This window comes from Homarus americanus, unplaced genomic scaffold, assembly GCF_018991925.1.
Source record: "Homarus americanus isolate GMGI-L3 unplaced genomic scaffold, GMGI_Hamer_2.0 scaffold25467, whole genome shotgun sequence".
Lineage (NCBI taxonomy): Eukaryota > Metazoa > Arthropoda > Malacostraca > Decapoda > Nephropidae > Homarus > Homarus americanus.
Window position 1 is genome coordinate 5,609,460 of NW_024732867.1, and position 25,087 is coordinate 5,634,546.

The following is a 25,087-nucleotide window of genomic DNA, read 5'->3' on the forward strand; positions in this document are numbered from 1 at the left end:
AAAACTTCTTCTTCCATCAATAGTTCATTAACGGTGTATGTAAGTTCCATGTTTTTCACTACAACGGTACACAAAGTATAATTTTTAACATTAAACTGTTATTATTTTATTGTCTAATCATCACTACATATAACACCATCCATCATCACTATATATAAAACCATCCATCATCACTATATATAACACCTCCATCATCTCTATATAACATCATCCATCATCACTACATATAACACCATCCATCATCACTACATTTAACACCATCCATCATCACTATATATAACACCATCCATCATCACTATATATAACATCATCCATCATCACTACATATAATAACATCCATCATCAATACATATAACACCATCCATCATCACTACATATAACGCCATCCATCATCACTACATATAACACCATCCATCATCACTACCTATAACACCATCCATCATCACTACATATAACATCATCCATCATCACTACATATAACACCATCCATCATCACTGCATATAACAACATCCATCATCACTACATATAACATCATCCATCATCACTACATATAACACCATCCATCATCACTACATATAACACCATCCATCATCACTACATATAACATCATCATCAACATCATCTACATCATATACACCATCCATCATCACTACATATAACACCATCCATCATCACTACATATATTATCATCCATCACTACATATAACACCATCCATCATCACTACATATAACACCATCCATCATCACTACATATAACACCATCCATCATCACTATATTGTATATAACACCATCCATCATCACTACATATAACACCATCTATCATCACTATATATAACACCATCCATCATCACTATATTTAACATCATCCATCATCACTACATATAATACCATCCATCATCACTACATCTAACACCATCCATCATCACTACATATAAAACCATACATCATCACTATATATAACACCTCCATCATTACAAAATGTAACATCATCCATCATCTCTACATATAACACCATCCATCATCACTACATATAACATCATCCATCATCACTACATATAACACCATCCATCATCTACATATAACACCACCCATCATCACTACATATAACATCATCCATCATCACTACATATAACACCATCCATCATCACTACATATAACACCATCCATCATCACTACATATAACACCTCCATCATCACTACATAACATCCATCATCACCATACATCATCCATCATCACTACATATAACACCATCCATCATCACTACATATAACACCATCCATCATCACTACATATATTATCATCCATCACTACATATAACACCATCCATCATCACTACATATAACACCATCCATCATCACTACATATAACACCATCCATCATCACTATATTGTATATAACACCATCCATCATCACTACATATAACACCATCTATCATCACTATATATAACACCATCCATCATCACTATATTTAACATCATCCATCATCACTACATATAATACCATCCATCATCACTACATCTAACACCATCCATCATCACTACATATAAAACCATCCATCATCACTATATATAACACCTCCATCATTACAAAATGTAACATCATCCATCATCTCTACATATAACACCATCCATCATCACTACATATAACATCATCCATCATCACTACATATAACACCATCCATCATCACTACATATAACACCATTCATCATCACTACATATAATATCATCCATCACCACTTCATATAACACCATCCATCATCAATACATATAACACCATCCATCATCACTACATATAACACCATCCATCATCACAATACTGTATATAACACCATCCATTATCACTACATATAACACCATCCATCATCATTATATATAACACCATCCATCATCACTATATGTAACATCATCCATCATCACTACATATAATACCATACATCATCACTACATATAACACCATCCATCATCACTACATATAACACCATCAATCATCACTATATATAACACCACCCATCATCACTATATAAGTCGTCATCCATCATCACTATATATAACATCATCAATCATCACTACATATAACACCATACATCATCACTACATATAACACCATCCCTCATCACTACATATAACACCATCCATCATCACTATATATAACACCATCCATCATCACTATATATAACACCTCCATCATCACTGCATATAACACCATCCATCATCACTATATATAACACCATCCATCATCACTACATATAACACCATCAATCATCACTATATATAACACCACCCATCATCACTATATAAGTCGTCATCCATCATCACTATATATAACATCATCAATCATCACTACATATAACACCATCCATCATCACTACATATAACACCATCCCTCATCACTACATATAACACCATCCATCATCACTATATATAACATCATCCATCATCACTACATATAACACCATCCATCATCACTACATATTACACCATCCATCATCACTAACAGATCGTAGTTTCCGGATTCTCTGTGGACACACACACACACACACACACACACACACACACACACACACACACACACTTCTTTATTTTATATATATATATATATATATATATATATATATATATATATATATATATATATATATATATATATATATAATAATTATTATTCGTGATAGTAGTGTGTTAGTAACAATAGTATAGATGTGGACTGAGTAAGGAAATAAACCATTATCGTGACCATTAGTTGGTCCTATTTCCAATGTGTTCTCTGTAGTTTGATAATAATTATAAGAGTAAGAAAGATGTTTGTCTCCTGTAAACAAACTTCCAAGCCGATTGGGCCATAACTCCGACCATTATGTCCTGTAGAAACGTTGATTACCGATTCTAGACAGGAGAGGTTCGTGATGTGAGATTCTTTACCTATAACTTCTCTTGTAACGGCGGACGGATGCAAGGACGGAGGAACGGACCGATCCGTTCTGACGGAGATATGAAACGTTATTGAGCGAAGGTTACTTATATTGCGGACGACAACAATATACTGTACTGTAAGTCACCAACTATCATATGAGACACTTTACTACTCCCTCTCCCCTATCCCTCCCTTCTCCCATTGCCCCCCCATCTCCTCCCCCACGAAGAGCCGTTGGTATCCCAAATCACCAAGGACTCGTATAGTACAGGGTACGGCTTGCCACCTCTACAGTACACGGACAAACTCTCTGAGACAGGTAAGGGTAATATGGTAGCAGCTAATAGGGACGACGAGGCAGCTAATGGGACAGGTGGAGCTATGCGGACGGCGTGAAAGCTAATGGGGACAGTTGGAGGCTAGCTGGGACAGATTGGTGTTTGAAGAGGCGTATTTTGAAAGTTGAGATAATATGGACGAAATGAAACGTTGAGAGAAGAAGGAACGGATTGAGACATCAGGGAATAATAGGCGAGGAGGAGGCGGCCAGGTGATGGTGTATCTCGGTGAAGAAGACGTCACATAAATCTCACCTGTCCAACACAAATGAAAATGGAAATTACCTATCACTGTGAGGCGGTGGCGGCGGTGGCAGTAGCGGCGGTAGCAGGGGCGTGGTTGTTACACTAATGGCCACCACGTCATTCACCACTACAGAAAACGGGATATCTAGCTGCCCTTCGAAGCTTCGAACATATTATTTGAACCAAAAGTGAAACAATTAAACAGGGTATAAAAATTTGAAGCCTCGAAGATGTATATGAAACCGGAGTGACTCATTTAGATGGCATATATAACTGGGAGGGTGAGGGAGCCGACCAGTAGACGAGAGAGTGAGAGGAAGTAGACCGTGGCTGAGGTGTTCTCCATAAAGACGATGATCACGTAAGTGTTGTGTGTTATTTGGTGGCCTTGGTAACTACTGAATGTTGGGTTTATATATTGTCAGGAGAAAAGCTTAGGGAGGTGTAGCTCTTCCTGGCGACCTTGTCATATTTATTGTACTGTTGTAGTGTTAAGAGTATGTATAGAAGAGGATAAGGTGACATAAGACGATGTAGTGAGGATTCTTGGAGGTTTTAGATTGTGTTGTTGTTGTCTTTATAATTAATAGTATTGTGAGTTTGTTACTTGAACTGTTTATATTCCTGAGTTACAATGTAGGTCTGAGTTGTTCCCTTCTGTTACTTGTTGTCTAGTCAGGGAGAGGAACAGTTATAGTGGTGGTGGTAGTGGTGGTAGTAGTAGTGGTGGTGGTTGTGTGGAGGATGTTAAGTGGTAATGGGGAATAATGTTAATAGTAGAGGTAGGTGAGTGGTGAGGTAGGTGGTGATGGTGAGTGTTATTGGTGATGGTGAGGTGGTATTGATGGTATTAATTGGTGGTGATGGTGAGTGGTATTGGTGGTGGTGAGTGTTATTGGTGATGGTTGAGTGTTATTGGTGGTAATGGTGGGTGGTATTGTAGTGAATTAATTAATAGTGAGTGGTATTAGTGAGTGGTATCGGTGGTAATGGTGAGTGGTATCGGTTGTGGATAGGGGTAGTGGGTGATGTTAGGTCCTGGTGGGTGATGATGAATGGTAATAGTCGACAAAACATCTCGCTATATAACATCAAACAAAAACATCAAACAAAAACATCAAACAAAAACATTAAACAAAAACATCAAACAAAAGCATCAAATAAAAACATAACATAAAAACACCAAACGAAAAATTCCAGCGAAAACCTGAAGGAAAATTTAGAACACTGGTTGTTGACATTCCGGTGCTATAGAGAGCAACAGGAACACTAAGACGCTTATTTTCTTAATCGTGTGTGTGTGTGTGTGTGTGTGTGCGTGTGTGTGAAAGACGAAAGATATTGGAGAAGGAAGGAGAAGGAAGGAAGGAAGGAAGGACCTCAGGACGGATAGATGGACATCACATTCAGCTGACGTGACTAACATACGGGGAGGGGAGGGGCATCAAGGCTTTTTACCAGTGAAGGAATTTTCATTTGTGGAGGAATGTGTTAAAAGAACTTTACTTCCTTCCCTCCATCCCTCCCATCACCAGCACCTCCCATTGTCTTGACCGCAGCTCCGAGTCTGATTTTTCATTAATATTTTTATTTTAACATTTCAAGATAGAACTAAATAAAAAAAAGTACATTTCCTGACAAGTTTGGAGTAATATTTCTTTGGATTTCGTCTCTTGATGGAGATTATAATTCGTCTTAGTATTTCCTGGAAGTTTTAACCTTTTTAAGGGAAGATATTTGTATTCTTTAATCTGACTGGATGAGATATGAGACTTAATTTGACTATTTTGTTCATAGGGAATTAGAGAGTGAGGTTGTTGAGTGCCAGTGGTAGGTGGATGGGTGCCAGTGGTAGGTGAATGGGTGCCAGTGGTAGGTGAGTGGGTGACAGTGGTAGGTGAATGGGTGCCAGTGGTAGGTGAGTGGGTGACAGTGGTAGGTGGATGGTGCCAGTGGTAGGTGGGTGGGTTGCCTGATGGGTGAGTGGGTGACAGTGGTGGGTGGGTGCCAGTGGTGGGTGGGTGGGTGCCAGTGGTAGGTGAATGGGTGAGAGTGGTAGGTGGGTGGATACAAGTGGTAGGTGGATGGATGCCAGTGGTATGTGGATGGGTGCCAGTGAGGGGTCAGGGGTGAGGAGGATGGGTGTCAGAGGTAGGTGGATGGGGTCAGTGATAGGTGAATGGGTGAACAGTGGTAGGTGGATGGGGGTCAGAGGTAGGTGGATGGGTGACAGTGGTAGGTGGATGGGGGTCAGTGGTAGGTGGATGGTGACAGTGGTAGGTGGATGGGGGTCAGAGGGTGGATGGGGTCAAGTAGGTGGATGGGTGACAGTGGTGGTGGATGGGTGCAGTGGTAGGTGGATGGGTGACAGTGGCAGGTGGATGGGTGACAGTGGTAGGTGGATGCGTGCCATTGGTAGGTGGATGGGTCCCAGTGGTAGGTGGGTGGATACCAGTGGGAGGTGTGGGTGGGTCGCAGTGGATGGGTGACAGTGGTAGGTGGATGGGTGACAGTGGTAGGTGGATGGGTGATAGTGCTAGGTGGATGGGTACCAGTAGGGTGGATGGGTGACAGTGGTAAGTGGATGGGTGACAGTGGTAGGTGGATGGGTGATAGTGGTAGAGTGGATGGGTGACAGTCGTAGGTGGATGGGTGATAGTGGTAGGTGGATTGGTACCAGTAGTAGGTGGATGGGTGACAGTGGTAAGTGGATGGGTGACAGTGGTAGGTGGATGCGTGCCAGTGGTAGGTGGATGGGTCCCAGTGGTAGGTGGGTGAATGGCAGGTGGGTGCCAGTGGTAGGTGGGTGGGTGCCAGTGGTAGGTGGATGGGTGATAGTGGGTGGATGGGTGACAGTCGTAGGTGGATGGGTGATAGTGGTAGGTGGATTGGTACCAGTAGTAGGTGGATGGGTGGTGGTAGAGTGGATGGGTGACAGTGGTAGGTGGATGGGTGACAGTGGTGGGTGGATGGGTGACAGTGGTAGGTGGATGGGTGCCAGTGGTAGTTGGATGGGTGCCAGCGGTAGTTGGATGGGTGACAGTGGTAGAGTGGATGGGTGACAGTGGTAGGTGGATGGGTGACAGTGGTAGGTGGATGGTGACAGTGGTAGGTGGATGGGTGATAGTGGTAGGTGGATGGGTCCAGTAGTAGGTGGATGGGTGACAGTGGTAGGTGGATGGGTGACAGTGGTAGGTGGATGGGTGACAGTGGTAGGTGGATGGGTGATAGTGGTGGGTGGATGGGTACCAGTAGTAGGTGGATGGGTGACAGTGGTAAGTGGATGGGTGACAGTGGTAGGTGGATGGGTGACAGAGGTAGGTGAGTGGGTGCCAGTGGGAGGTGGATGGGTGCCAGTGGTAGGTGGTGGGTGACAGTGGTAGGTGGATGGTGCAGAGTGGGTGGATGGGTGACAGTGGTAGGTGGATGGGTGCCAGTGGTTGGTGGGTGGGTGCCATGGTAGGTGGATCGGTGACAGTGGTGGGTGGTAGGTGGGTGGGTGCCATTGGTAGGTGGGTGGGTGCCAGTGGTAGGTGGATGGGTGAGAGTGGTAGGTGGATGGGTGCCAGTGGTAGGTGGGTGGGTGTCAGTAGCAGGTGGATGGGTGACCTGTGGAAGGTGGGTGGTGACAATGGTAGGTGGATGGGTGACAGTGGTGGTGGGTGGGTGCCAGTGGTAGGTGGATGGGTGACAGTGGTTAGGTGGGTGGGTGCCATTGGTAGGTGGGTGACAGTGGTAGGTGGATGGGTGACAGTGGTAATGGGTGGGTGACAGTGGTATGTGGATGGGCAATTGGTAGGTGGATGGACAGTGGTAGGTGGATGGGTGACAGTGGTAGGTGGATGGGTGACAGTGGTAGGTGGGTGGGTGACAGTGGTATGTGGATGGGTGCCAGTTGTCATCATGGTAGTGGAGGTAAAGTTAAGACAAAGAGGAAAGGTGAGGGAAGGTGGAGATGGTGAGGGACTGGGAGGATAGTGAGGGAAGGTGGAGACAGGAGAGGCACAGGTACTCGTGTTTACTTCAGTATAATCAAAGCAACGCCTGAGGCTGACTGGGACCACGAGCACACATCATTCTCTGGGAGAATTGGAGAGACAGTGATAATAGAAATAAACAAAGAAAATTTATAGTGATGAATAAATGATTGAGAAGGGAAGAAAGCGATAAATAATGAAGAATAAATAGTGAAAAATAATAATGAAATAGGTAGAGGAGTATAAGATTACTTTTATAGCTGGATACAACGGTGAAATAAATGTTATTTAGAAAAGATTAATAAACAAAGACATTGCATAATTGAAAGTTAATTACCAAAAAGAGCCAATATACATATGTGAAAATAGATAATGTCGATCAGAGTCTAATTATACCAAGTCAATTCGCTTCGTGTCGAAAATTTCTTCCTTCACTGCGCATGACGTCATCTGGCCGGCAGCCCGCGGTGGGGGGGCGGGTGGTCTGGGGTGGGACCTCAGTTACCAGCTTGAAACTGTTGTATAGCCTAGTCATCTGTAATATATCTAGTGGCCATATTGCTAAATTGTAAGCCTCTACACATATATACATGTATTCACTTATTTAACTGAAATAACTTGGGGAGAGAGAGAATGGTGATAAATATAATCATTAACAATTTTTAGTGTTTTCTTTAACTATTGTATTTAATTCTTGAATTCCTTCTGTCCCACCAGTAAGTAGCTAGCCCATATGCCTATGATTACTTAATTGCATTTACACTGATACTGGCAGCGAAATCATAAGAATACAAATAATAATAAAGAGGTAAGAAGAGGATTGTTAATAATAATAATAAATTTTTAATAATAAGAATAGGAATATCATAAAAATAATGATTTCATGAGAAGTTCAAGTGGTTAACTGAAAGATAGTGTACTAGGGAATGATAAAAACAGGATATATGGCAAGAATACCTTCTAATACAGTGAGGTGGTCTGACCTGTGATCCACTACACGTCAGCGACTTCATATAATAAGCTTTGCGCGTGGGTAGACTTGGTATATTTAGACTTTAATGTAGATGAAGAGAAATTAATAATAACGTGAATAGAGATAGAATGAGAGAGTGTCATTAAGATATATAACAGTAAATTTGTTAATAAATTGAACGGTACCTGTTATACAAGAATAATGCATAATTGATTTATTAGCCTTAACAGTAACGTAACGTAACCTAACCTAAAAACACTTGCTTAATTAAAACTCTTACTCTTTAAAGCTCAGTAATCTATCTATAAAACAAAGAAGTATTTCTGTGTGTTTGTTTGTGTGTCCGCAAGAGAATCTCGGAAACTACTTTACCGATCTGTAGTGATGATGGATGGTGTTATATGTAGTGATGATGGATGGTGTTATATGTAGTGATGATGGATGGTGTTATATGTAGTGATGATGGATGGTGTTATATGTAGTAATGGATGGTGTTATATGTAGTGATGATGGATGGTGTTATATGTAGTGATGATGGATGGTGTTATATGTAGTGATGATGGGTGGTGTTATATGTAGTGATGATTGATGGTGTTATATGTAGTGATGATGGATGGTGTTATATGTAGTGATGACGGATGATGTTATATGTAGTGATGGTGGACTGTTGTTATATGTAGTGATGATGGATGTTGTTATATGTAGTGATGATGGGTGGTGTTATATGTAGTGATGATGGATGGTGTTATATGTAGTGATGATGGGTGGTGTTATATGTAGTGATGATGGATGGTGTTATATGTAGTGATGATGGATGGTGTTATATGTAGTGTTGATTAATGGTGTTATATGTAGTGATGATTAGACAATAAAATAATGACATTTTAATGCAAAAAAAAAAAAATTTGCTGTACCGTTGTAGTGAAAAACATGGTGGAACTTACATACACCGCTAATTAACTATTGATGGAAGAAGAAGTTTTGGGGACTGAACAGCGAGACAATGCGGAGCCTCCCGGAGGGTGGCGTCCTACCTTTGCCTAGGGCGTTTCTGCTAGTACAATATAATTGAGTAATGACCTTCCAGTTATTTTGACTTCATATGTTATTTTGACTTCATCTGTTTTTTTGGCTCCATCTATTATTTTGACTGCGTCTCCTATTTTGACTCCGTCTGTTACTTTGACTTCATCATCTATTTTGACTTCCTCGTCTATTTTGACTTCATCTGTTATTTTGACTTGTATTCACAAATTTAATTCTCCTTCAGACACCACATCCCGCTCACGCCGACGCCAGAAGACCGCGGCCACCCTGCGCTCGTGCTGGCGAAGTGGGCACCAGTGGGGTCGGGGCTGGTGATGGTGGACGAGCAGTACAATGTAGTGTACAAAAGGATGGCTGCCAGCCCTGAGGTGTACAAGATCACTGACACTGGCCGTCCCGGGGTAGTGTACAACGGCGTTCCGGACTGGGTATATGAAGGTACGTACATGTGTGTGTGTGTATTAGAGCAGTAATATATGTGTATTATTAGGTTAAAACACCACCACTAGAGCACCATTATGTTGTATGCACCATTACAAAAAAATATCCACATTACCACCAAAATTATATATGTATGCGCCATCATGTTGCAGGACTGGCCTTAGAACAATACTATATGCAGCGTGCCATTATCGAGGAGCCACTATATACCTGCACCATTAAGGCCTTCCATACTGGCCTGAGAGCCTCTCCCTGTTGTTTTAGGTTAAGGTGTGATGGTGTGCTTAGTCACGCTCCAACGAGTCCCTCTCTTCCTCTTCTTCCTCCTCCTCCTTTCATTCTCTCTGCCTCCTCCTTTCATCGTTTCGTTTTGCTTCTTCCTTTCGTCCACTCTGCCTCTTTCTCCTTTATCATTCCCTCTTCCTCCTCCTCTTTATCATTATCCTCTTTCTCATCATTATCCTCTGCCTCCTCTTTCTTTTTTTAACTACGCCTACTTCTCCACCCTTCCTTTGTCTCCCTTCCTTCTTTTCTTCCTTCTCATTCTCTTCCTCTTTTATTCCTCCTCCTTCTATTCTTCCTTTATTCCTCTTTCCTCTGCCTCTCCTCCTCATCCACCCATTCCTCCTGCTCTTCTTACTCCACCTCCTCCTCCTTTTCTTCCTTCTCCCTTACTTCTTCCTCCCTCTTCCTTCCTCCCCCCTTTCTTTCTTCTCTTAAGAACATAAGAACATAAGAAAAATAAGGAGTCTGCAATAGGCTGGTTGGCCTGTGCATGGCAGCTCCTGTCGAGAGTTACTACCACTCTCTATCATCCATGAATCTATCTAGCCTCCTTTTAAAACTTCCCAGCGTTCCAGCACTTACTACAAAGTTGCTAAGCTTGTTCCACTCGTCCACCACCCTATTTGTGAACCAGTTCCTTCCTATCTCCCTCCTAAACCTAAACTTATCCAACTTAAATCCGTTGCTCGTATATTATAAGAACTTTATCTATATCTCCTTTATTGATTCCTTTCAACCGCTTAAATACTTCTATCATATCTCCCCGCACTCTTCGTTTTTCTAGGGAATGCAAGTTTAGTTTCTTTAACCTATCTTGATATGAAAAGTTTCTAAGTCCCGGAATCGTTTTCGTCATTCTTCGCTGCACCGACTCCAGTGAATTGATATCCATTCTATAATAGGGGCACCAGAACTAAACCGCATAATCGAGGTGCGGCCTGACTAGCGCAAGATATAGTTGCAATAAGACCTCTGCACTTTTATTAATTACACTTCTAGATATAAAACCTAATACTCTGTTTGCTCTATTTCGAACGTTAACGCACTGTTTTCTAGGCCGTAGTCGAAGTCTCTTTCACAAGTCGACTTCTCTAGGTTAATGTTGTTAAGGCTGTATACATTGACAGTATTTGTTCTTCCAATATTAAGTACGCTGCACTTGCTGGTGTTGAATTTTATTTGCCATTTTCTGACCACTCCTGCAGTTTATTTAGATCATCCTCTAGTGCATTTGCATCCTGCCCTGAATTAATCTGCCGCCCTATTTTGGTGTCATCCGCAAACTTGCTTATGTCACTGCTGATCCCAGTATCTAGATCGTTTATGTAGATTATGAACAAGAGTGGGCCCAGTACTGACCCCTGGGGAACCCCACTGGTTACACAGCCCCACTCAGATTTAACACCATCTACGCTGACCCTCTGTGTTCTATCGGTGAGCCATGATTTTATCCAATGTAAAACTTTCCCCTCGATACCATGAGCCTTAACTTTTCTCAGAAGCCTCTGATGCGGTACTCGGTCAAACGCTTTGCTAAAGTCTAAGTAAATAACATTGTAATTTTCGTTATTATCTACTACCTCGAAGACTTTCCTTCTCCCCATGCCGTTAACCGTGCCTGTCACAATTATTTTTGTTTACTATTCTTTCGCCTCCTTTACTAGATAGTGTCTCTGATTCCTCTTTTTATTGGTTTGCTTTCTTTCTTTCTTTCTTTCTTTCTTTCTTTCTTTCTTTTAGCTCTCTCTCTCTCTCTCTCTCAGGCACAAAGGGTCACAACTGACATATGTTTGCACCATTGCTCTAACTGTACACCAGAGGGCAAGACCTTGTAATCAACTCCTGAAGTATGTTCTTTATATTTCTGTCTTGTTCTTTGTGTCGTCTTTGTGTGTTTTATTCCCTAGTTTTGTTTATACCTCGTGTTATTTTATCATCATTTGTGGATTTTCTTGTTCGTATTTTATTTCTGAACCTAACCGAGTGTAGCATAAACTTAACCTAACCTAATCTAAGTTAACTATCATCTAACCTAACCTGACCTTAACCTAACCTAACTATAACCTAACTTAATCTAACCTGAACCGAACAAAATAGCTTAACTTAACTATGATCTAACCTAACCTAACTTAACTTACCCAGGTGAACTCAATTAGCGTTATCTAGTTAAGGGTAAGAATCTCAATTTAACTGTTTGGTTATTATAGTTAGTCTTTTAACTTATATCGACTAGTTAGGATCATTCTTACATCTTCACTAACGAGGAACATTGATCATGATAAAGCTTTAAGATATTCTGACCTTACCTGACCTGACCTAAGTGTTTGATGACCCGTGAGGGGGGGAGGGGCTCATGCAAGTTTGCTCCTTTATAATCTTGATGACTTTTGTGTCAGGCTATTAATATTTTTGAGTGTCCCTCCCTCTTTTCCCTCCCTCCTTCCTTCCTTCCTTCCTTCCTTCCTTCCTTCCTTCCTAGCCTTCTCTCCCCCCCTCCCTCCCCCCTCCTAGCCTAACCTTACCTTACCTTCCCATTATCCATCCATCCTGACCTTCCTTTCTCTCTAACTTGATACTTCCTCCCTCTTTCTAATCTGACCATCCTTCCTTCCTTCCTTCCTTCCTTCCTTCCTTCCTTCCTTCCTTCCTTCCCTCCAACTTGTCCCGTCTCCTTTCCATTCACATTCACATTATTATTATTATTATTATTATTATTATTATTATTATTATTATTATTATTATTATTATTATTATTATTATTATTATTATTATTACTGAAGACCTCAGAGAAATAGTGACTTTAATGATGAAGACCCCAGGGAAATAGTGACCTTAATGATGAAGACCCCAGAAAATAGTGACCTTAATAATGAAGACCCTAGAGAAATAGTGACCTTAATAATGAACCCCCAAATAGTGACCTTAATGATGAAGACCCCCCCAGAGAAATAGTGACCTTAATAATGAAGACCTCAGAAATAGTGACCTTAATAATGAAGAACTCAGAGAAATAGTGACCTTAATAATGAAGACCCCAGAGAAATAGTGACCTTAATGATGAAGACCCCAGAAAATAGTGACCTTAATAATGAAGACCCTAGAGAAATAGTGACCTTAATAATGAAGACCCCAGAGAAATAGTGACCTTAATGATGAAGACCCCAGAAAATAGTGACCTTAATAATGAAGACCCCAGAGAAATAGTGACCTTAATGATGAAGACCCTAGAGAAATAGTGACCTTAATGATGAAGACCCTAGAAAATAGTGACCTTAATAATGAAGACCCCAGAGAAATAGTGACCTTAATGATGAAGACCCCAGAAAATAGTGACCTTAATAATGAAGACCTCAGAGAAATAGTGACCTTAATGATGAAAACCCTAGAGAAATAGTGACCTTAATGATGAAGACCCCCAGAAAATAGTGACCTTAATAATGAAGACCTCAGAGAAATAGTGACCTTAATAATGAAGACCTCAGAAATAGTGACCTTAATAATGAAGAACTCAGAGAAATAGTGACCTTAATAATGAAGACCCCAGAGAAATAGTGACCTTAATGAAACCCCCAGATATTAATAAGACTAGTAACCCACCATTAAAACTTACCCCTTAAATAAGAGCGTCGAATCATAAGTTAAATTAACCATAGCGAAGGAGAAATGGAGCCATGAATCTGTTGTTTACCGAACTCTCCCCCCCCCCTGACCCTCCACACCCTCTCCTCCTCACCGACACCTTCTTTTCTCCTCCTCACCTTTCTCCCTCCTCCTATCCTCCTATCCTCCTCACCTTTCTCCCTCCTCCTATCCTCCTCACCTCCTCACCTTTCTCCCTCCTCCTATCCTCCTCACCTCCTCTCCTCCTCACCTTTCTCCCTCCTCCTCACCTCCTCCCCTTTCTTCCTCCTCCTCCCCTTCTCACATCCCCTGCTTCTCTCCACTTTGCCTCCCCTCCCCTCTTCTCCCCGTCCTCTCCTCCTCCTTCCCGTTCTGACCACCCCCTCCTCTCCTCCCCCCCTCTCCCCCCCCAAGACTACCCTCCTCCTCCTCCTCCTCGTAAGGTGTTTGCGCTGAGTGTGGCACGCCTTGGGGGTGAGGTAGTGTGCAGGGGGTGAGGTGGTGGTGGCACTTGGGGGTAGTGTGAAGTGGCATAGGCAGTGAGGTGGGGGTAGCACACCTGGGCAGTGAGGTGAGATAACACCTGGGGGTGAGGGTGGGGCACACTGGGCAGTGAGGTGGGAGTGGCACCAGGGGGTGGGTGGGGAGTGGCACTGGGCAGTGGTGGGAGTGGCACTTGAGGGGTGAGGTGTGTGAAATAACACCTGGGCAGTGGTGGGGAGTGGCACCCCAGAGATGAGGTGGGGGAGTGGCATGGGGGTGAGGTGGGAGGTGGCATGGGCGGTGAGGGTGGGGAGTGGCTTGGGGTGAGTGGGGAGTGGCACTTGGGGTGAGTGGGAGTAGCACGGGCAGTGAGGTGGGGTGGCAGGGGGTGAGGTGGGAGTGGCACTTGGGGGTGAGGTGGGGAGTGTGGCGCAGAGGGGTGAGGTGGGGAGTGGCACTTGGGCAGTGAGGTGGGGGTGGCACTTGGGGTGGGGTGGGGAGTGGCACTTGGGGTGGGGTGGGGTGTGCCAGAGGTGGGGTGGGGGTGGCACTTGGAGCTGGTGGTGGGGTGGCACTTGGGGAGTCAGATTGGGGAGTGGCACTTGGGGGGTGAGGGTGGGGTGGCACTTGGGGTGAGGTGGGGAGTGGCACTTGGGGGGTGGTGGGAGTGGCACTTGGGGGTGAGGTGGGAGTGGCACTTGAGGTGAGGTGGGGTGCTTGGGGGTGAGGTGAGGTGGCACTTGGGGGGTGAGGTGGGGAGTGGCACTTGGGGGGTGAGGTGGGGAGTGGCACTTGGAGGGTGAGGTGGTGCCGTGTACGTGCAGTACATAATAAATATATTTGTGTCCTTCCAGCAACTTGAAAATCCCTGTGGCTTATCCCTCTAAATTCCTCCAATCAGAGAGCAGATTCGTCTTTCTCAGCCAATCAAATTATTAGGCAGTTCGTCCTGAGCCAATAATATCACAGGGTTTTTCTTTCGCCAATCACAGTTCAGGGACTGTTAAAGGAATCCGTGAAAAATACGTGCAAATTTTCTTAGCCAATCAGATTTCAGAACAACGTTTTATGAACCGATCATATTTTAGATGAATTTTTTTCAGCCAATCATAGCTTAGGAAAATATTTAGTGAACCAATCACAGCTCATTATACTGTAGTACATAATGTCATTAAACCAATGAAAGTACAGCTCGGTCCTCATTTAGCCAGTCATACTGTATGTACACCCACTAAAAAATTATTCGGCACCCGTGTCATATTGTATCACGCCGTAAGGGTGCCGACTAATTTTTTAGTGGGTGTACAAGTAATGGGTGGCGGTGGTGACACATGTAGTGGGTGGCGGTGGTGACACAGGTAGTGGGTGGTGGTGGTGACACAGTGGCAGGTGGTGGTGACATGTGACGGGTGGTGGTGGTGACACATGTAGTGGGTGGTGGTGACACATGTAGTGGGTGGTGGTGGTGACACATGTGGTGGGTGGTGGTGGTGAGCTGGGTGGTGGGTGGTGACACATGTAGTGGTGGTGGTGACGACACAGGTGGTGGGTGGGGTGGTGACACAGGTAGTGGGTGGTGGTGGTGACACACATGAGGTAGGGTGGTGGTGGTGACATGTACTGGGTGGTTGTGGGACACATGTACTGGGTGGTGGTGACACGTGTAGGTGGTGGTGGTGACATGTACTGTGGTGGTGGTGACACAGGTAGTGGTGGTGACACATGTAGTGGGGTGGTGGTGACGACACAGGTAGTGGGTGGTGGTGACACAGGCAGTGGAACGTGTGGTGAAACAGGGTGGAGTTTGAGACAGCAGGTTGGTGTGGAGACACATGTGGTGGTGGTGGTGAACACATGTAGTGGTTGGTGGTGATAACCAACAGGTGGTGGTGCCACTTGGTGCACAGGTAGTGGTGTGGTGACACATGTTGGTGACTAGAGGTGGTGACACAGGTAGTGGGTGGTGACACAAGCAGGTGAATCAGACAGTGGGTGGTGGTGACACAGGTGTGGTGGTGACACATGTGTGGTAGACAGGGGTAGTGGGTGGTGGTGGTGACACAGGTAGTGGGGTGGTGGTGGTGACACAGGTAGTGGGGTGGTGGTGACACAGGTAGGGTGGTGGTGGGTGACACAGGTAGTGGTGGTGGTGGTGAATCAGGCAGGGGTGGTGGTGGTGGTGACACAGGTAGTGGGGTGGTGGTGGTGGTGACACAGGTAGTGGGTGGTGGTGGTGGTGACACAGGTAGTGGGGTGGTGGTGACACAGGTAGTGGGTGGTGGTGGTGACACATGTAGTGTGGGTGGTGGTGGTAAACAGGCAGTGGGTGGTGGTGGTGACGACAAGGTAGTGGGTGGTGGTGGAGACACAAGTAGTCTCTCACTGACATGAAAATTTTAGCTAACAGACGTAAGCTGGTCGATGAGTGGTCGGCGGTCCTCTCCTCCCTCCCTCCCTCCCTCATACTCACCCTCCCTCACTCCTCCCTCCTCCTCATCTTCTCTCCTCTCCCTCCCCTCCCTCCCTCTCCTCACCCTCCTCCCTCCTCCCTCCCTCCCCTCTCCTCACCCTCCTCCCTCCCTCCCTCCCTCCCTCCCTCCCTCCCTTCCTCTTCCTTCCCTCCTCCTTCCCTCCTTCCTTCCTCCCCTGTCCCTCACCCTCCTCCCTCCTCCCTCCCTCTCCCTCCTCCCTCCCTCCCTCCCTCCCTCCCTCCCTCCCCTCCCTCCCTCTCCTCACCCCTCCTCCCTCCCTCCCCCCTCCCCTCCTCCCTCCCCTCCCTCCCTCCTCTCCCCTCACCCCTCCTCCTCCCTCTCCTGTCCTCACCCTCCTCCCTCCCTCTCCCCATCCTCCCCATCGTCTCTCCCTCTCTTCTCATCCTCAACCTCCTTCCTCCACCTCCCCTCTTCCCCTCTCCACCCTCCCTCCCCTCCCTTCCATCAGTCTCTCTCTCTCTCATGTTGGCATAATTACCTTCTTTCGTCTTTTTTCTCTCTTGTAAAATTTATTGTCTTGTTTATCATTTTATTCTCATTCTATTTTAGTCTATTTGTTTTACTGTAGGTTTAACTTTTACTTGTGTTTTTTTATATCCCGGTTTTGTTTTGGTGTTATTTTCGGCTAATTCCCGTTTTATCTTTGTTTTATGTTAGATCAACAAAACATACAAGCACAGTTTTATATCTTATGTCATAAAAAAATAAGATATAAAACAGCAATTAAACAAGAGTGGCCAAAAACTGGTCATAAGCTGCTGTGAGGAGTGCTTGGCCACAGGAGTCAGAAGGAAGTAGTTACTACCTGTGCCACCTCCTCCACCCCACTACCTGTGCCACCATCACCACCCCACTACCTGTGCTACTCCACCACCCCACCTGCCCACCCACCACCCCACACCGTGTAACCCACACCCACTACCTGCGCCACCATCACCACCCCCACCACCTGTGCTAACTCCACCACCCACTACCTGTGCCACCATCACCACCCCACTACCTGTGTCACCATCACCACCCCACTACCTGTGCCACCATCATCACCCCATTACTCCTACCTCCACCACCCACTACCGTACCTGTGGCCAAAATTTATTGCAACAAATATTGAACCCTTACAGTACAGGGAAACATTTCTCTAGACGTGTCGGGTCATTATTAAATTATTCCTCACCTTATTGAACTTAATATTGAGCCGAAACATTGATGTAAATTAAAGAGACGAGGTGAAATATTCAGCAGTTGAGGACCATTAAGAAGCCATTGATATATGTCGTTGATATGAAGGGAAAATATGTATTCATTTCTTCCTGCCGAGGATCTTACTCCCCCATCCCAGGCACCCACAACACTCCCACCCCAGGCACCACAACACCCCCACCCCAGGCACCACAACACCCCCACCCCAGGCACCACAACACCCCCCACCCCAGGCACCAACACCCTCACCCCAGGCACCACAACACTTCCCCACCCCAGGCACCACAACACTCCCCACCCCAGGCACCACAACACCCCCACCCCAGGCACCACAACACTCCCCCACCCCAGGCACCACAACACCCTCCACCCCAGGCACCACAACACTCCCCACCCCAGGCACCACAACACCTCACCACCCCAGGCACCACAAACACACCACCACCCCAGGCACCCAACACTCCCCCACCCCAGGCACCACAACACACCACCACCCCAGGCACCACAACACTCCCCACCCCAGAACCACAACACGCCCCACCCAGGAACCACAACACTTCCCACCCCAGGCACCACAACACCCCACCCCAGGCACCACAACACCCCCTCACCCCAGGAACCACAACACTCCTCACCCAGGAACCACAACACTTCCCCCACCCCAGGCACCACAACACCCCCACCCCAGGCACCCAACACCTCCCCACCACCACCCCAGGCACCACAACACCCCCACCCCAGGCACCACACAACCCCTCACCCCAGGCACGACAACACTCCCCACCCCAGGCACCCAACACCCCCACCCCAGGCACCACAACACCCTCACCCCAGGCACCACAACACTCCACCCCAGGCACCACAACACTCCCCACACCAACACCCCCACCCCAGGCACCACAACACCCCCACCCCAGGCACCACAACACCCCCCCACCCCAGGCACCAACACTCCCCCACCCCAGGCACCACAACACCCCCACCCCAGGCACCACAACACCCCCCACCCCAGGCACCACAACACCCCACCCCAGGCACCACAACACCCCCACCCCAGGCACCCACACCCCCCCACCCCAGGCACCACAACACCCCCACCCCAGGCACCACAACACCCCCACCCCAGGCACCACAACACCTCCCACCCCAGGCACAACACCCCCCACCCCAGGCACCACAACACCCCCACCCAGGCACCACAACACTCCCCACCCCAGGCACCAACACCCCCCACCACCACCCCAGGCACCACAACACACTCCCACCACCACCCCAGGCACCACAACACCCCCCACCCCAGGCACCACAACACCCCCCACCCCAGGCACCACAACACTCCCCCCACCCCAGGCACCACAACACTCCACCACCCCAGGCACCACAACACCCCCACCCCAGGCACCACAACACCTCCCCACCACCACCCCAGGCACCACAACACACCTCCCACCACCACCCCAGGCACCACAACACCCCCACCCCAGGCACCACAACACTCCCCACCCCAGGCACCAACACCCCCACCCCAGGCACCACAACACCTCCCACCACCACCCCAGGCACCACAACACTCCCCCACCCCAGGCACCACAACACCCCCACCCCAGGCACCAAACACTCCCCCACCCCAGGCACCACAACACCCTCACCCCAGGCACCACAACACACTCCCACCACCACCCCCAGGCACCACAACACCCCCACCCCAGGCACCACAACACTCCCACCCCAGGCACCACAACACCCCCACCCCAGGCACCACAACACCCCCCACCCCAGGCACCACAACACTCCCACCCCAGGCACCACAACACCCTCACCCCAGGCACCCCACATCACTCCCCACCCCAGGCACCACAACACCCCCACCCCAGGCACCACAACACTCCCCCACCCCAGGCACCACAACACCCCCACCCCAGGCACCACAACACTCCCCCACCCCAGGCACCACAACACCCACCACCCCAGGCACCACAACCTCCCCCACCACCACCCCAGGCACCACAACACTCCCCCACCCCAGGCACCACAACACCCCCACCCCAGGCACCACAACACTCCCCCACCCCAGGCACCACAACACTCCCCACCCCAGGCACCACAACACCTCCCCCCCACCCCAGGCACCACAACACTCCCCCACCCCAGGCACCACAACACTCCCCACCCCAGGCACCACAACACTCCCCCACCCCAGGCACCACAACACCACCCCAGGCACCACAACACCCCCACCCCAGGCACCACAACACCCCCACCCCAGGCACCACAACACCCCCACCCCAGGCACCACAACACCCCCACCCCAGGCACCACAACACTCCACCACCCCAGGCACCACAACACCTCCCCACCACCACCCCAGGCACCACAACACCCCCACCCCAGGCACCACAACACCCCACCCCAGGCACCACAACACTCCCCCACCCCAGGCACCACAACACCCCACCCCAGGCACCACAACACACTCCCACCACCACCCCAGGCACCACAACACCCCCCACCCCAGCGCACCACAACACTCCCCACCCCAGGCACCACAACACTCCCCACCCCAGGCACCACAACACTCCCCCACCCCAGGCACCACAACACTCCCCCACCCAGGCACCACAACACCCCCCCACCCCAGGCACCACAACTCCCACCCCAGGCACCAACACTCCCCACCCCAGGCACCACAACACTCCCCACCCCAGGCACCACAACACCCCCACCCATGCACCACCCCCTCACCCCAGGCACCAACACCCCCACCCCATGCACCACAACCCCCCACCCCAGGCACCCACAACACCCCCACCCCAGGCACCACAACACTCCCCCACCCCAGGCACCACAACACCCCCACCTCCATGCACCACAACACTCCCCACCCCAGGCACCACAACACTCCCCACCCAGGCACCACAACACTCCCCCACCCAGGCACCACAACACTCCCCACCCCAGGCACCACAACACCCCCCACCCCAGGCACCACAACACTACCCCAGGCACCACAACACCCCCACAGGCACCCCCCTCACCCCAGGCACCACAACACTCCCCTCACCCCAGGCACCACAACACTCCACCCCAGGCACCACAACACTCCCCACCCCAGGCACCACAACACTCTCCCACCCCACCCCCAGGCACCTCCTCACCCAGGCACCACAACACTCCCCACCCCAGGCACCCTGGCCTCCCCACCCCAGGCACCACAACACTCCCCACCCCAGGCACCAACCTCCCCTCCCAGGCACCACAACCTCCCCACCCCACCCACACCTCCCACAGGCACCACAACCTCCCCACCAGGCACCACAACACCCCCACCCAGCCACAACACTCCCCACCCCAGGCACCACAACACTCCCCACCCCAGGCACCACAACACTCCCCCACCCCAGGCACCACTAGCCTCCCCACCCCAGGCACCACAACACTCCCCACCCCAGGCACCACAACCTCCCCACCCCAGGCACCCCAACCTCCCCACCCACCCCAACCTCCCCACCCCAGGCACCACACCTCCCCCACCCCAGGCACCACAACCTCCCCACCCCAAGCACAACCTCCCCACCCCAGACAACACCCCCCACCCCATGCACCACAACACTCTCCCATCCCAGGCACCACAACCTCCCCCACCCCACCCAAGCCACAGGCACCACAACCTCCCCCACCCACCACAACCTCCCCACCCCACCACTCCCCACCCCAGGCACCACAACACTCCCCACCCCAGGCACCACAACCTCCCCCACCCCAGGCACCACAACACCTCCCCACCCCAGGCACCTGGCACTCCCCACCCCAGGCACCACAACCTGCCCCACCCCAGGCACCCCACTCCTCACCCAGGCTCCCCACCCCAGGCACCTGCCTCCCCCCACCCCAGGCACCACAACCTCCCCCACCCCTCCATGGCACCACAACCTCCCCCACCTCCATGCACCACAACACTCCCCCCCACCTCCATGCACTGCCCTCCCCCACCCAGGCACACGCCTCCCCCACCCCAGGCACCACAACACTCCCCCACCCCAGGCACCACAACACTCCCCCACCTCCATGCACCACAACCTTCCCTCACCCCAGCAGTCCACAACTACCGTATGAGATGTCTCTAGTCTTGTTACCACGACGCCATAATGAAGCACCATATGACACGCCATAATAACAAACATTAACCCAACCCATGAACTTAGAGGAGCTGTGAATAGGTTGAAATGGTATCCGGTTATGATGTATCGTGTCCACATTCTATCCAAGGACCGTGTGTTAAGTTTTCCTTATAATTGAAGAAGTAACTATTTAACGGGATGATTTTATAACTTCTAAATTACACTAAGGTTTACGGTGTATCAATTAAGAGATGAAATTAACGTTAGGAATGGTTGTACCTGTGCCTTACCTATAGTTTACCTGGTGTTGGGTGAAAGTGTGTAGTTAAGGTGGCTGCTACAGTTCCGGGTAATATATTCATCTTAGGAACCTAACCTAATTTAACCTAATCCAAAGCATACCAACAATACCTAACCTAACCTAACCTAGCATTATGGCGCTCTCAGGATGTTGTCATGGGGCTCTCAGGTGGTCAGGATGCTCTCAGACTCCCCCCCCCCCTCTCTCTCTCTCTCTCGGCCTCTCTCACATAACAAGTTCTTAGTGTCATACTTACCTGTGATTTTCTCACCCTCTCTAATGCCACAGGTCACAGGTTCTTCCCAATTAATTTCAAATACCCATTTAATTTCAGGATCATAATAAACACTGTATAAATTTGTCAAATATAATATTGAAAATTAAAATTCACATCTTTATCAGTACATATATTACCCAACTCCTATATATTATGACATCTTACATAATAACCAAAGGCACCCAACTAACATGGCATAACTAGTAAACAGAAAGAAACAATAAGCCACCTGGCAGTACAACCATAACATATATATTCTGTCAATACAAAAGATAATGCAAGTTAACCTAACATACAATACCCACAAAAAACACGGACCAAATATAACATACACTGGTAACATATAATATACATAAAGTACAGGTAACACGGACCAAATATAACATACACTGGTAACATATAATATACATAAAGTACAGGTAACACGGACCAAATATAACATACACTGGTAACATATAATATACATAAAGTACAGGTAACACGGACCAAATATAACATACACTGGTAACAATACTCTAACCAGTAAATACAGATATAATGAAAATATTCCTATAAAAGATAAATCCTAATTTAGTCTTCCCTATAACATGGTATAAGCAGAGACAAGACCTAATTACATTAAATCAACGACCTAACAGGTGGTCCTGCACTGGTCCGCCCCCTCCTTAACATACAAGACCTACACTATACCTTGACTTCCTGTCAGTCCCTCACACGAGACTTTCACCAACAGACTTCCAGGTCTGGTATAATCCACGCCGTAACACACACTTTGCCGGGGAGGGTTTGGATAATCTTAAAATACACGATACTCTCTCTCACCTCCAGTAGAGTTTATACTGCGACCTCCTGTCACCCTCTGCTGACCAGCCTGTTGGAAGTTTCGGAACCCACAAGCCCACAACCTTGACTAGCAGGCAAAGATCTCAATCAATCACGAGTGTTCCCTATATTACGTCATGAATAACTGCTAACTGCTAGTTTTCATCCTGCTCATGACACTCGGAAAGTCGCGCGAATCTGCTTAAAACTTCACCTAAGTATCTCAAACTTTCCTGGTAACTCATCTCTCGTCTCCAAGGTTTCCGTTTGATAATTCTCACGTTTTACACTCAGGATGCAATGAATATTCCTACCATCCGTAAATTAAGCGTCTTTTTAGAGGAAGATAGCGGCTTTTCAGTAAACGCTTTATTGAGATAGTTAGAGCTCTTTAAAGTAAGTCATCGCTATATTTCCCCTCTGTGAAGTGTGTGTGTGTGTGGGAGGGCCAACTGTAAGCCCATATCACTAGCCTAACCACAAACCGTTAGTCCTGAACTCCCCCTCTCCCCAAACGTAAACAATCACCCTCTCCACCTCTCACTGGTATAACGAGAAAAAAGAATAAGTATATAAATAAATAAGTAAATAAATATAAAGAAATAAAAAGACAATAAAAGAGTAAGTTGTTACATAAAATGTGTTACATCAAAGTAGGGACTTATAATCACATTTGTTACTCGAGCCTTTTTTTAGTAATTGGGGAAGGGTTTTTTTTTGTAAATTAACCCCCGTTTTAATAAGTTAGCTATATTTTCCGCTTTTGGGAGCGTTTCTGCATCTTGCTTTGACGAAATAAGATAGGTAGTTAAGATTGCTTTGCTTATCGCACTGACACGCAGCTCAGCTTCTAGTGTTTGTTGGTACAATAAGGGTTCGTGCCAAGACGTGCACCAGCGCGGCTAATGAGCAAGTTATTGATCCCATGCTTCTAGTGGGAACCGCTGCTCCACCTATGATGATGTGGTGTTGTAGAAGTCATGTATCAAGTGTTATATAGGTCATGTAGCCAGACATTAAGTATTGTAGAGGTCATGTATCAAGTGTTGTAGAGGTCATGTATCAAGTGTTGTAGAGGTCATGTATCAAGTGTTGTAGAGGTCATGTATCAAGTGTTATAGAGGTCATGTATCAAGTGTTGTAAGAGGTCATGTATCAAGTGTTGTAAGAGGTCATGTATCAAGTATTGTAAGAGGTCATGTATCAAGTGTTGTAAGAGGTCATGTATCAAGTGTTGTAGAGGTCATGTATCAAGTGTTGTAAGAGGTCATGTATCAAGTATTGTAGAGGTCATGTTTCAAGTATTGTAGAGGTCATGTATCAAGTATTGTAGAGGTCATGTATCAAGTGTTGTAGAGGTCATGTATCAAGTGTTGTAGAGGTCATGTATCAAGTGTTGTAAGAGGTCATGTATCAAGTGTTGTAGAGGTCATGTATCAAGTATTGTAGAGGTCATGTATCAAGTGTTGTAGAGGTCATGTATCAAGTGTTGTAGAGGTCATGCAGCCAGACAGGAAGTGTTGTAGAGGGGAAATAGTTGAATAGGATGTGT

The 25,087-nt window shown here is 47.5% G+C and overlaps 1 protein-coding gene across 1 annotated transcript in view; it reads left to right on the forward strand.

Moving 5' to 3' along the window:
• The window catches only part of LOC121869147 (dipeptidyl peptidase 4-like), a gene marked incomplete in the record, with an annotated part of 203,566 nt that overhangs the window by 86,934 nt on the left and 91,545 nt on the right, over positions 1-25,087 (forward strand). Inside the window, 1 exon segment of the mRNA XM_042370335.1 lies at positions 9,719-9,933. Within this exon segment, the coding sequence (XP_042226269.1) occupies positions 9,719-9,933 (215 nt within the window).